The following is a 13069-nucleotide window of genomic DNA, read 5'->3' as shown; positions in this document are numbered from 1 at the left end:
ACTTAGAACAAACCAGAGTCTTTGTCTTTGTCTTCTGCATGAAGTAACGTACGTATAGTAACAATAATTCATTGTTCTCAGAATTCATAAACAATATTAATGGTTCTGTTCCTACCATTCCAATCTTGAAGGCAACGATTGATCCCTCTTTCTTTCTGTCTTTTTCTAGCTTAAAATGCATATATAAAGAAATATTGTAATATTTTCTTATTATTGTTTCTTTTTAATTTGTGCTTTTTTTAAAGATCTCACGTCACAAAAGGATAAAAATATAAATAATTTATTAAAATTAAAACCCGATCAAGCAAATAACTAGTTCTAGTTGTTTTGGTATTGGTCGGACTGTGTTTGTTTTGTTCTTATTGATTATTCTATATTGTGCGGGAATATAAAACATCGAAAAGAGTGTTTGAGATTGTTATTGATAGGTTTGAATTTTTTTTAATAATATTGATTTTTAACTTATTGTGAACTGTTTCTCTCAAACCGATTTCTAAGAAAAATATTACGAGTGAGTTTGACATTGAATTTGGAAAAATGCTTTTTTAACTTTAATTTTTATTTCGAATCAACTTTTGAATTTTGAATTTTTTTTCCTAAAAACAGGTTTGAGAAAAATAATTTATAAATAAATTAATATATTAAATCAAAATTTATTTTTTAACACCCAACGGCAATCTCAAACACAATAAAAATATATAATATAAAATGAGGCTGAAAAATGGAAGCTAAATTCTTTATTATGCTTTTCCATTTTCATTTCTATGAATAATAAATTATAAAATTAGATATTACAGAATTTTCTGTGTAATGAGTTATTACATCCATCATAACTCGTCCAAATGTTTCAATGGTGGCTAATGAGTCCCGAGTTTGGAACCCACTATCCTCAAATTGTGATGGATTACTTTTCACATATAAAAACACAGTTGCAACTCCTGTGTGATTGCAGACTAACTTAGCTGTCTGTCAGAAAAAAATGCAGCCAATGTATAAACATTGGGAAGAATTAGAGGATGCCATTGAGGAGAAAGTTTTATTTCTCTTTTCAAATAAACTTCATCCTCTTAATTTTCTGTGCAGAAAAATAACTGGCTTACTATTCCATCTGAGATGCCGAGTTTGAATCACAACTCTGTAATGGAAGTTTTAGCCGCAGAACTACATTAAGTTGCCACAACAAGAATGCTACTCTCTACCCTATGTGAAGGCAAAATTTGGTTCTCTTCAATCTTAAAACAGTTGCAACCAGCTTGTTAAAACCTGACAATACGGAATGAAAATCAGGCAACAGTCAATAAATAGACCAAGATCCTCAGGATCATAGTTTCCAAGAATTAAAGCAATAAATGAAAGGGAAAGGAAACTTTCCTGAGGACCCACAGCTTCTATTCATGGTGCCTGATCCTCAGGAATTCACCATTTTATGTTTACCTGAAGCAATTACTTTCTAGCTGGAGGCAGGTACTCTTCGCTTGCAACTTTCATATTAAAGTTTGATGAACCCTTATTTGATTCATTATCAGTAAGCTCTACATCCACCATAAATGTTGAGCAAACAGGCCTGTGGTCAGAAAACTGGGACTCCCAACGTACGTATGAAAGTTGGTGTATCCCATTTCCACGCCAAAGTATTCTATCACACCTGTAGATCTTGAACTGTTCAAAAAAATTTCATATCTAAATTGTTTTTCTTCATATAAAGTTAATTATCTGCGATTTGTTTTTTACATGACACTTACCAAGCTGGAGTTCTTCTTTTGTTTTTCGTTTCTGTAGTCTCTCCAGCATAAGTGTCTGAATTGTATGAGTATTTGTATGTGGGTGCAAAGTAGATCTTCCCTTCTTTCCATCCCTTGAAAACTCTCCCAGCTTCTCTCTCAATTTTTAGCTGTCAAATTAAGCAGCAGATTATGTCTAAGTCACAAAAATACTACCAGGTTGAGTCCAAATATAACTAGACTATTGGATTAGGTTGGAGCATTGTCTGATAAGGTGTTGTGTTTGTTGTTGTTGATTAACAGTAACCTAATTTCAGGCAATCCAAGCATGTCTAAGGTACGCAGAATGAGTGATAACCAGCTACGGAAGCACTTAAAGAAGAACAAACAAAGAATACCTGATCTTTGTCAAACAATGCTTTCCAATCATTTCGCTCCAGCAGCTTTCGGGTTTCAGAGTAGCTCAAAGCTATTCTGTAATTCAGGTCCCCTAACCATATGGCACGGCTAGAGTACATTTTTCCAAATAGACAGATCAGATATGAGATTTCAGGAACACAGACATGTTAAGCACCAAAAGGAAATAAATAACAAGGTTGTTGCAGGCAATATTCTACTGTATATTTTTAAGGAATTCAGAAATACTTACTCATGCTCAAAAATTTTCTCAGGTACCCGAGAAAAAGGTGATCTGCATATTCTCTGAAATTGTGTATTTTTAAGTATCTCTATCACATCCATATTTCTCCTTAATTCATCTCCCTCTTTCTCTCCTGATGCCAAGTGACTGCAGACAAAGCAAAAGCTTGTCTGATGGAAAGACATGCTAACAGATATACATCCCTGCAGCCACCAAAGCCAACTTCACATTATACAAAATTTGGTACGTACTGAAAGAATGCAACTCCATACAGAAGTATTCATCACTACCTTGTTTCCAAGGTAGCCCATGATCCCACGGCTAACGTAAGAGACTCTCAAGTGGCTAACATACTGAACAAGCTCTTTCCTTACCCAAACTGTAACAAAAATTCCAACCATTTGTTTGCCCACTATAAGACTGTACTTCTGCTGGTTGACACAACTAGCATTGGAAACTGCTGAAGATACATAGCTTTCAAGTCCATCATCAGCACCCTCCAAGGAAACATCATCATCTTCACTTAAGTTTGTAGGTGGACACCATAAACAGAAATCTTTGCTATTCTTCCTTTGTAATCCATGACTACAGTTGCATGTCTTTAGCCTCCTTCTACTTTCAGTTCTGAAATTCTTACAGATCTTCCTCAGAGAAGGCTTTTGAAACAAAAGTGAGCTGCCAAGTGGGGTTAAGTTTTTTGATCCTCTTATAGCTACACTGCGTGATCTGTTTAGTGATTGATCAATTAAAGCTAGCCATTTTGCAGCAGGCTCATTGTCTTCTACCACAAGTACATTTCCAGCATTCAGTGGAACAATTTCCTGAAATCTAATTTTGATAAAAGAGCAATTAGATAAAGAGAAGTCTATGTGAATACTGAAAGTTAAATAAGAAAACCCATTACAAAAATCAATATTACAGCATCACATAATAACAGCAGATTTCATTCATTTACAGAGAGAGAAAGAGGGTACACACCCTAAAACATAAATATCTGATTGATTGTGGATCTGAAGAAACTGATCCAAGTTCAAGCTGTTATGAGGAGATTTCCCCCCCACATTCCATGTTGCTACAAAGACTCTAGCAGGAAGAAAATAAATGGGAAAAACAAGAAGAAAGAAAGAAGAAATTGATTAAAGTTGATGGTTTTCCTGCTAAAATAATACAGTGGGACAAAGGAACAAAAAGAAGAATATATATATTTTTGTATAATCATATAAATACCTGAATGATTGAGTTCTATTGCTTGGCATTGGAGTGCTTAAACAGTTGGAAAATAGATACTGGATTGCTAAATCAGAGTGTGTTTCTGCAAGTAGAAAGATTGGAGAGCAGAGTTCTGATAAGTAACAAGCTGCATCAAGATAGTAGGTAGTGGAATTTAAGGACACTCTTTTCAGGCCAGAAGAAATTCAGCTTCCTTTTGCAGTTTGGTATTAAACAAATCCAAGGACCTGTTAGATTCCACCACATTTCTTTTCCCATAGATGATAAAGCAGTCATAATGAGATTGAATAAAAAGAAGTGGAAAATCAAAACATCAATCCAATATTGAGCATCAGTTGAATAAAGAAAGTTAAAAATATACCATTCTTGTTTGCTTTCTTGCAAAACATTAAAGCAAGAATATATTCTCAATTTTGGAAGCAAATTGCAATTATGCTCTGGTCTTTGTTTTATGATTATCAATTTAACTGTTCCAAGACCTTGACCCCTTCATATTTTGTAACTAATCTAGAAAAAGAACATGGAATAATGTCATCTTTGTAAAGACAAAAAGGAAGTCTTTTTTATCTTCCATTTGATTCCCAAGACATGAACAAGAAAACAATGATGATAAATGATTGGTTTTCAATTTTCCACAGCACTTGCCAGATATAGCAAGTGAACCTTTCTTCATTTTCTTCCTGTTCTGCTCTTTTGGTGAAAAGAATTTTCCAAGAAAGGACTGTAGAGCATAGCATAATAGAATCATCAACCACTACAGTGCATACTCATCCAAGCTATTCTTCAAGAACACAAACAAATTAAGGGGAAAAAAAGGGTTATATCATAGAATCCAAGGGCAAGGATGAAAAAGAAAATAAATAAATGTATTTTACCTTCTTATCGAGTTCTTCCTTACTTAATTTCATGTTTAAAACTGCTGGGCTCTCATTAATCACAATGGCTTAAAATGGCATATCTTTCAAACTAAAGGGAAACATACAGGAATTAGCATAAAAGGAAAATCAAAACATCAGAATCAGGAAATTCTGCATAGAAAGAAAGAAACAGTAAGAAAAAACAAAGAAGAAGAATGGTATTGGGTATATTTTCAAGAAAGTCAACTTTGTAGCCAAGAATCTACCATGGTTTTTATGAGCATCAAATTCCAAAGAAAGTAAAAGAAATTCTGAATATTCTGTTGTCACTGACAACTGTCGGTCTTATTGAAGCAAAGCAAGAAATTAAACATTATCTTCCCAACAACTGATAATGATAAAAACGTGCTTCTAATAATTCTTTCTTTATATGTTTTTTCTTTTTTTTTTTGGTTGGATTTTGAATTCGGGTCTGTCCATAATGAGTGGATATAAACCTGTTTAATATGACAATCACTTCACAGAAATTAATTTCCCTGCAAAACGAGAATTGTGATTCTGTTGGATTTTTTAAGTTGTGGAAAACATGTGATTTTGTTTAATTCCTGTATAGAAGAAAGGGGAGTTTAGACTCTGAAAAAACATTGATAATTGTTCTGTTCATGATTTTTGCTATTCATTTTACATATTGTATAATAATATTTAATTTAATTTTAATTAAATTTTCCTCTGATTTAATGCATCGTTAATACCGATGAATAATACACCAAAATATTTGCATGCAGAATTATTATTGTTATAATTGAGAATATCTTAAAGAATATCTCTGATTTAAAGCTAACAAATTTATTATATTTTACTTTCTATTTATTTTTATTTTTAAAAGTTTTATTGATTTTAATTTATTTTATTTTTTTCTACTAAGAATAATTAAACAAATATTAATACAAAATAGATATTAAAACTTGACTCTCCAAACTTAATTCTTTATTTTATATTTAAAATATATAAAATCTGTATATAGTTTTATTTTATGTAACTGCGACAGCCCTTTACGGTAAAATAATTTAACATATATATAAAGAGTGCAATAGAAATAGTCTTCATATTTTGGTTAAGTAATAAGAGATGGAAGATATTCCTGTTTTGCATATTCGAAGAAGGAAGTGTGGGTTAGAGCAGATTCAGAGGCGAAGGCAGCTACCAGGAGGCCAGAAGCCTGCAATACCAAAGAATTAAGTTTGATGAGATCAACAAGAGGAATATGTATAATATCTATAGATGGCTATTGATTACAGCAACAACGAATATGTATTTGTACTTCTTGCAGATTAAAAATAAAGAGGTAAAATAGGCATTTTGAACCAAGTCATTCAATGATTTCAGAAAACTGTATGAGCAGTGGCATCCATACAAGGCCGGAACCATAAGCAAACTAGAGGGGCTGCAGCTGCAGCTGCTGAGATTGGCAATTAAGCGGGGCGAGTCGGGTTCCGATAATATCTTTTCGGATTTTTTGAATCATTTTGAGTTTGAATTTTATTAGATATGAGAAATTTTGAGTTTGGATAACGGCGGGTTCTGCTAGTTTCGATGGAAATATTTTTGAATCTTTTGACTCTGCTTCTTTTTCGGATTTGAATAATATCTATTTCAGATTTTGAATCAAATTTTTTTAAATGAATTTATCGGATTCGAGTTAGATTTTCATATTAAATTATCTAATTTTATTTTCTGGTTTTATGAATTTTATCAATCAAATTTTATATATTTAATTTTCTTAAAATTTTCTAGTTGAGAGGAGTTCAAATTTTCTGTACTAGTAGTGCACCATCTTTTGCCTCATATTTACATGACCACTTTTTTATCCAACTATCGTTTCATTTGACTTAGTTTTTTCTTTAAAAATTAAATAAAACAAATAAAACATTCAAGTTTTATTAATTTTAAAAATAATTAATTTACTTATTACGCTTGTTTATGAAAATGTTTCCACTGAACGTCGAGCAGTTCTGAATTCGGGTTTGATCTAGATATTTATTGTTTTTTTTATTAAATTTGAGTTTGGACATGTCAGGCTTTAGTCGAGTGAGATGAAATTTTCAAATATTATTCTAGTCTAAACTGAAGTCATAATAACGTACCTTTTCAATCCCTACATCAACTGTCCGCTCCTCGATGTCACTGAATGGCACCTTCAGTTTGTTCAAGACACATACGCCTGAGACAGGGGGATATGGGCGTCACATTCAAGTCATCTTTCACTGTAAATATTGCAGGTCCTATGACGTATCCTGATCCACCAGTTTTAGTGCCTCTGGGAGGTGATTTCGGATCCTTAACATTCAGAGCAATGGCTTTACCGCCAGCAGGTCTGTCTATGGAAAACATAAGCTCAGTGTAGCAGCAGTACCAAGCGTAAAATTGTGGGTGAACAAGTCCGTCTACCCTCAGAAGCTGGTGCTCATAGCCAAAAGTAGGAGCAATCTTGGGACACAGTAGAATCTCTTTGTGGTCATTGGATTTGAAGTATTTCTCAGCATCGAGATCCTCAATACTGTCATACAGATGATTTAAGCATCCTTTTGAAGCAGCCCCGTGCATTTCTTTCATTATATCCCCAAGAGGAAGTGGTCAGGAAACTAAAGAGTAAATTAACAAAATCTTCACCCACTTCTGCGTAGCACACCATTTTCTTGGATTTGCTGAGCATCAGCCTCACACAGATCTTATCCTTTCCTTTTGATCTGGGTTCACCTGTTTGATATTTAACACGACAGGAAGTTTCGTTGCTTGATTCAGGTCATTCTTTTCGCTCCAACAGAGTTTCTGTCAAAGGTGCCCTTGACACCAACGAGCTTTTCAACAAATTCAAAACCTGAAAACATGAACCTGAAGCTGTGATCAAATCAGGGAGATAATTTGCCACAAATGTTAAATGTAGTAGTTACCTCATCTACTCCAATGTCAAAGGTCCTCTCCTCAATCGTGCTTGCATCCATGACTCCAAGCTTGGAAAGCAAAGAAAAGCTTGCTGAAGTCGACGGTGGCAACACTTTTAATTCTCCACTTATCACAATCCGGGTCCGCTCCTTAAGAAACACACCTTCGTGTGCATCTACAGAATCAGAAACTACATCCTTTGGCCGAATTCGAATCGGACAATACATTCTTTTTCCACAATCACAAAAAGAACATTCATACTGACTCAACAATTTGCACTTGGAAGTGATGCACTCAGAGCTACCGTAAAAGAAGAATCCTGAAGGCTCTTCAGAATAAATCTTTAGTTTCAGGTCCTTGCACTGAATTGCAGCCCCATTTTGAGGGTGCAGCAGCATGGTCTTACAAGCTTCAGTCCTGAGATACCAGACATCAAGATTTTCCACACTTGCATACAAGTTATTCATGCAACCAACTGGTCTTGCTGGTAGCTTACTACCTGTTATCCTGATGACTGTTCCTATAGGCATTGTGAAAAAGGTGAAGAGAACATCCACAAAATCCCCATCAGATTCAGCAAATAATACTCTGTTCTTCTCCTTGTCAATCAATGCCTTCAACTTCATTCTAATTTAGACGGTCCAACCAAGAAATGCTGATAATCCTTGGTCTAATATCGTAGTTCTCCACCGAAAGAGAAAAAAGATGTAATTTGAAAAATTGCAATAGAATAATCATGCTTTAAGTCAATGTTTTCCCGTTGATGATATGCCTAATACTGTGTTTGGTTAAAATCTATTAAGAAATTCATTTTATTTAAAAAGAAAACACTAGACAGAAAGTAAAATGAAAATAATAAAGTTGAAAGAGATATTTTTGTATTATAGATTATATTGACTTATAACATAAAATTCATTTGGAAATTCTATATTTTTTTGTTAGAATTTAATTTACTTATAACCAATTCTACATAAATTTGATTATAAAATATTTTAAATTAATATTCACTTTACATAAATTTTAAATTTGTAAATAAATTTTATAGATTTTATGGATTTTAATCAAATAGAATATGTTTTACATAGCTCTGCAAGTACATGCCTGAAAGATATAACATAAAACTTTGGAACTTTAGCTTGCCAAAATAATGAATTAACCATAGCCCTGTACATTTGTGTTGTGATTATGTTCTCATGAAATTATCCAAAATAAATTTTTATTTAATTTTTAAAATTTTTTAAGATAAAATTTAATTTAAGGAAACAAATGTAATATTTTAAATTTCTCTAACTATGTAATTTTTAAAATCTGAGTTTTGGAAAAAATAAAATATAAAGATAATTGTAAAGGGAGAGTGGTTCAGATTTCTATTTTAACTTTGTTGGTTTAAATGATTTTTATAAAATCAATACTATGGTTTTAAATCTATTTTCTAATATTAAAATAGATTTTTTAAAAAACTAATGAAGATTCAAGGGTTTAAAAGAAATATTGATATTATCTCTATAAATATATTTCAGGACCAAACTTGATATTTTATAGAATTTAAAGTTCTAATTTTACATATAGCGGTATGATTGAAAGAATATTTTTCTATTATGATCAAACTGCATTTTGTACAACCAGGTCATTTTGTAATTTTTCGAGAAACCGAAAATAATGTGGTTTTGGAAAATGGATGTTAATTTCTTCTTAGTTTCATAAAATGAAACATTAACCAAATTAAACTTCTTTTGATCATTAATTTCTCATTTAGGTTCAAATTAACATGATTTTTGAAGTGTTAGAATTGCTTTCATATAAGATAATATATGTTATGAGTATTTACATGTAGAGAGAGAAAAATTACTAGAGAAAAATTTTAAATTATTCAATCGTTCAATCTCCCGATTATTGAATTTTCAAGTAAATTAATTACATAGATGAATTTCCCGGAATACAAGCTTTCAAATATTATTAATTTCGCTCTCCAACCAGACATTATTTATAATCATACGACCAGAAATATTTTGCTATTTCTAGTCAATTAGTAACTTTTCTTAGGTGATAAAAAAATATATGAACTGTGATTTACACCTATTTAGTATTCTTGGATCATTGATCTAACATTAAGGATCAATGATTGGAAGATAAATGAACTACATGAATTTGGGGTTGGGCAATTTTTTGTTGATTTGTATTTACTCTATGTATATTTGGTACATGGAATAGCAAGAGAATAGAGTAGCTATTCCATATAGAATAGACATTCTAAGATTTGATTATATTTTGAACAAAGAGATATATATATATATATATATATATATATATATATATATATATATATATATATATATATATATATATATATATAATTTTATTTTATTTAAAATAGTTAATTCAAGCTCATAAACTAAATGGTATAATAAGAATTATCTAATAATAATTTCTATTCCTAGTTATTCTATTCTCAAGGAATTGTTGTTCTAATTTATTTCTATTTCATTACATGAATCAAACATGGCTTTGAAGATACGCTTTTTATTTTTTAAATATAAAGTAGAGAGTCAATTTGGCTCTTTATATATAAAGAGTAAGCTTCACTATTTACTCTATATTTAATAAATGCAATACAAGTTTCTAAGCATTTGATTTAATTAATATTTATTATTTTTATTTTTTATTAGTAAAAATTAAAAATAAAATAAAAAATTAAAACTATTAATGCTTATAAAAATAAAAACAAAATAAAATAAAATATAAAGAGTCTTTTGGATTTAAATAAAATTTACTCTTTATATTCAAATATTTATAAGATGCTTTTTATTATAGAGATTATGCTATTTAAAATATAGAACATCGTTGGAATACTCAATCATCCATATAAGCTTAAAATTTAGATAATATTATGTCACACTTCATCTCACGTAGCCCGAGATAAATATTTAAAACCAAACGCTTATTAATTTTTTTTTAGTTTAGTTGAATTATAACATATTTACATATATATGTGTGTAATAATGAATTTTGAAATCATAATTATAAAAAATAGATAATTTTTTTAATATGATGTTTCATTATAATAACTATAATTAGAAATGCTTTTATTAAACATTATTAAATAAGTTAATATACAAACTTTGCCTTTAAACATCAACTTCATAACATAGCCTTTTATATGTACATAACCACCATGGTATGAAACACAAATGAATATTTATGTACAAGTTATAATGAGTTTGTATATGACTCCTTAGACGAGAAATGTTGGCCAACTTTACTCTCGCCTTTAATCATATTTACTAGCTCAACTACCCACTACCAAGCCTTTTTGAATATAATTTATGAAAAAAGTAGAATGAGTATAAAAATACTCGGCGAATAGATATACAAGTAGAAAACAATTTAGATAATTGCAAGTAAAAGAAAATTGCATAATTATATGATATATATAACGTTGCGAATCAAATTCTTGAGGCAATTAATCTTTGTTATGCAAGAAAACACCATTACAGAAACTATTCTGATACTCATACAAAATAACAATACCAATATCATATACTTTAAATAGTATAAAAAATTTCATAGATTTTAACTATCCTCACAACAATTATATCCAATCAACCATTATTCAAAATCCCATTCTAGGCACACTTGATGGCTAACCCTTCCTCTACATTACCATAGTCTGTCCCTTTTTCTTTTAACGGCCTGTAATCAAGTGCCCCATTGTCTAATGCATATTAACAACCACAAACAAATTACATGTGCATATATCAATCTCAACACATTTCAAACACATCATTATGAGGAGGCATTTCTTAAAAACAAAGTACACTTTCACTTGCTCAAAGGCATTGGATGAGTGCTCCTTTTAACATTAAAATGAAACTATATCACACTACCATGTAATTCTGAAATATAAGTAATGTGTAATTGATGAAATTAAGGCTATTAATATTTATGCTCATCAAGGAAAAATTAAGATTTTTAATTAACATTATATATTGATTAATTAGGCGAACTAAAAGCTGAAATATTCTTGTTGTTGAATTACAAAATCATCACATGTAAAATCCAATACAAATAACCTACTTTTGTTAATTATACTTTAAATTTGTAAAACCAATAGAATATATTTTAAAATAAATACAAATTTAAAATTTAATAAGCTTAAAATAACAACTTTAAGTTTTTTTTTTTCCAAATTCAACTTTCAAATAAAAAATATTAACTTTGTAAGAGCTTGATATTCTACTCATTGAAAGTGACCTTTAGTTAATACCTAACTAGCTCCACAAAATATCTACCTTGCACTTGCACTTTTCTTGTATTTTTCAACACCTAATTTATAAATTTCACTCAGAATTCAATAAAATAATAAGCTTTTATGCTCTCATATCATGCAGCCCCCAAATGATATGCAAATTATGCTTTTAAACTCAATCTTACATTCCTATCTCAACAACCATGATAGAGCAGATTTTGCGACCAAATTTGAAAAATTATTGGAAATTACATATGAGGGATTTGAGAATCATCTTTTGTATACTTTTAGGTATTCAAGTATATAATATGCAGAAAAAGTTTCACTTCAATTAGATAACTATAAAAGGAGTTAAGCACAATTTAATATGACCAGCTCAAACTATAATGACAGAAGGAGTAATAAACTGTTTGGTTCGATTCCACAAAAATAAAGACAGAACTAGCACAAACATAAAATTATAAAGTCATAGAAGATTGTCTAAACTTCCCTACTCATCAAGCCACGCCTAATTTAAAGTTTTCTAGCTCAAAATGTGAAATAAATACAGAGGTTGAAAAATTAGAAAAATCCAATCCAAGAATATAACTCACCAATCCTAAATCAAATCAATCAGAACTCTTATAACACTTACCAAATAAACCTTTAATGCTTTATAGATGAAGATTATGGCCAACAAAGTGCTTAAACCTTGAAATTCCTCTTGGCAAAAGATTATACCAAATTGTTTAATGAAGAAACTCTCTCAATTCTTGTATTTTCTTTTCTTATGTTAAGTATGTGTACATATATGTATATAGAGACTTAGGAGTAGAGAGTGGATGATTCTAGACATAGCTTAGGATATAATTAGTTGTAAAATATTTCATTAGATCTTTAGTGAATTGTTCATATTACTTATGAACCTTTTAACTTTTATTCTTTTATCCTAATTCAATCCACCATCTTCCTTTCATTTCAATTAAGTCCCACTATTATTTATTATTAAACACACTTAAGTAATACCTTAATTCAATTAAAATACTATATAAAAATACAATACTAAAAGGATGAATACATACTTAGAGTATGGGTGTGACATATTACATAAAATAGGTTAATTTGTAAAATTTTAGAATTGTATTTTAATTAGAAATAATATTAGACAAATTAAGTAACAATCGAGTTAATATACTATTATTATTATTATTATTATTATTATTATTGTTGTTGTTGTTGGTACAATAAAACTATGATAATTTGTTAATATTTAGTTTCAATTGGTAATATTATAATTTCTTTTATAAACTATTTATACTATCAATTTTATGTAAGTTATTTTTTTAATTTTAATGAACTATAAATATTTTTATATTTATATATAAAATTATGTAAGTTATATTTTTCATTTATTATTACTACTATTTTAGTATATTATTTTAATTTTTTATTT

The 13069-nt window shown here is 29.9% G+C and overlaps 1 protein-coding gene and 1 pseudogene across 7 annotated transcripts; both read right to left on the bottom strand.

Moving 5' to 3' along the window:
* Positions 1-765: 765 nt before the first annotated feature.
* On the bottom strand, positions 766-5360 carry LOC8279787 (type I inositol polyphosphate 5-phosphatase 10). 7 transcript variants are annotated; one of them, XR_007216217.1, is made up of 9 exons: positions 4467-5359; positions 3589-4367; positions 3340-3444; positions 2652-3189; positions 2371-2564; positions 2120-2228; positions 1743-1891; positions 1435-1659; positions 766-1263 (listed from the first exon to the last, which is right to left on the bottom strand). XR_007216217.1 is itself a non-coding variant. In XM_048375229.1 (9 exons), the coding sequence occupies exons 2-8, from the start codon at positions 3615-3617 to the stop codon at positions 1444-1446; spliced, it is 1242 nt and encodes a 413-aa protein (XP_048231186.1). In that variant the 5' UTR covers positions 3618-4367; positions 4467-5360; the 3' UTR covers positions 766-1263; positions 1435-1443. The 7 variants fall into 7 exon arrangements, 6 of the variants coding, with proteins under 6 accessions (XP_048231186.1, XP_048231185.1, XP_048231184.1 ...); XM_048375229.1 differs by having other exon boundaries at positions 1435-1645; positions 2736-3189; positions 4467-5360; XM_048375228.1 differs by having other exon boundaries at positions 1435-1645; positions 3589-4372; positions 4467-5356.
* Positions 5361-5562: 202 nt separating this feature from the next.
* LOC8279789 lies at positions 5563-8563 on the bottom strand (annotated as a pseudogene).
* Positions 8564-13069: the final 4506 nt, after the last annotated feature.

This window comes from Ricinus communis, chromosome 1 (genome assembly GCF_019578655.1).
Source record: "Ricinus communis isolate WT05 ecotype wild-type chromosome 1, ASM1957865v1, whole genome shotgun sequence".
Lineage (NCBI taxonomy): Eukaryota > Viridiplantae > Streptophyta > Magnoliopsida > Malpighiales > Euphorbiaceae > Ricinus > Ricinus communis.
This window is presented reverse-complemented; position numbering and strand designations above follow the sequence as displayed.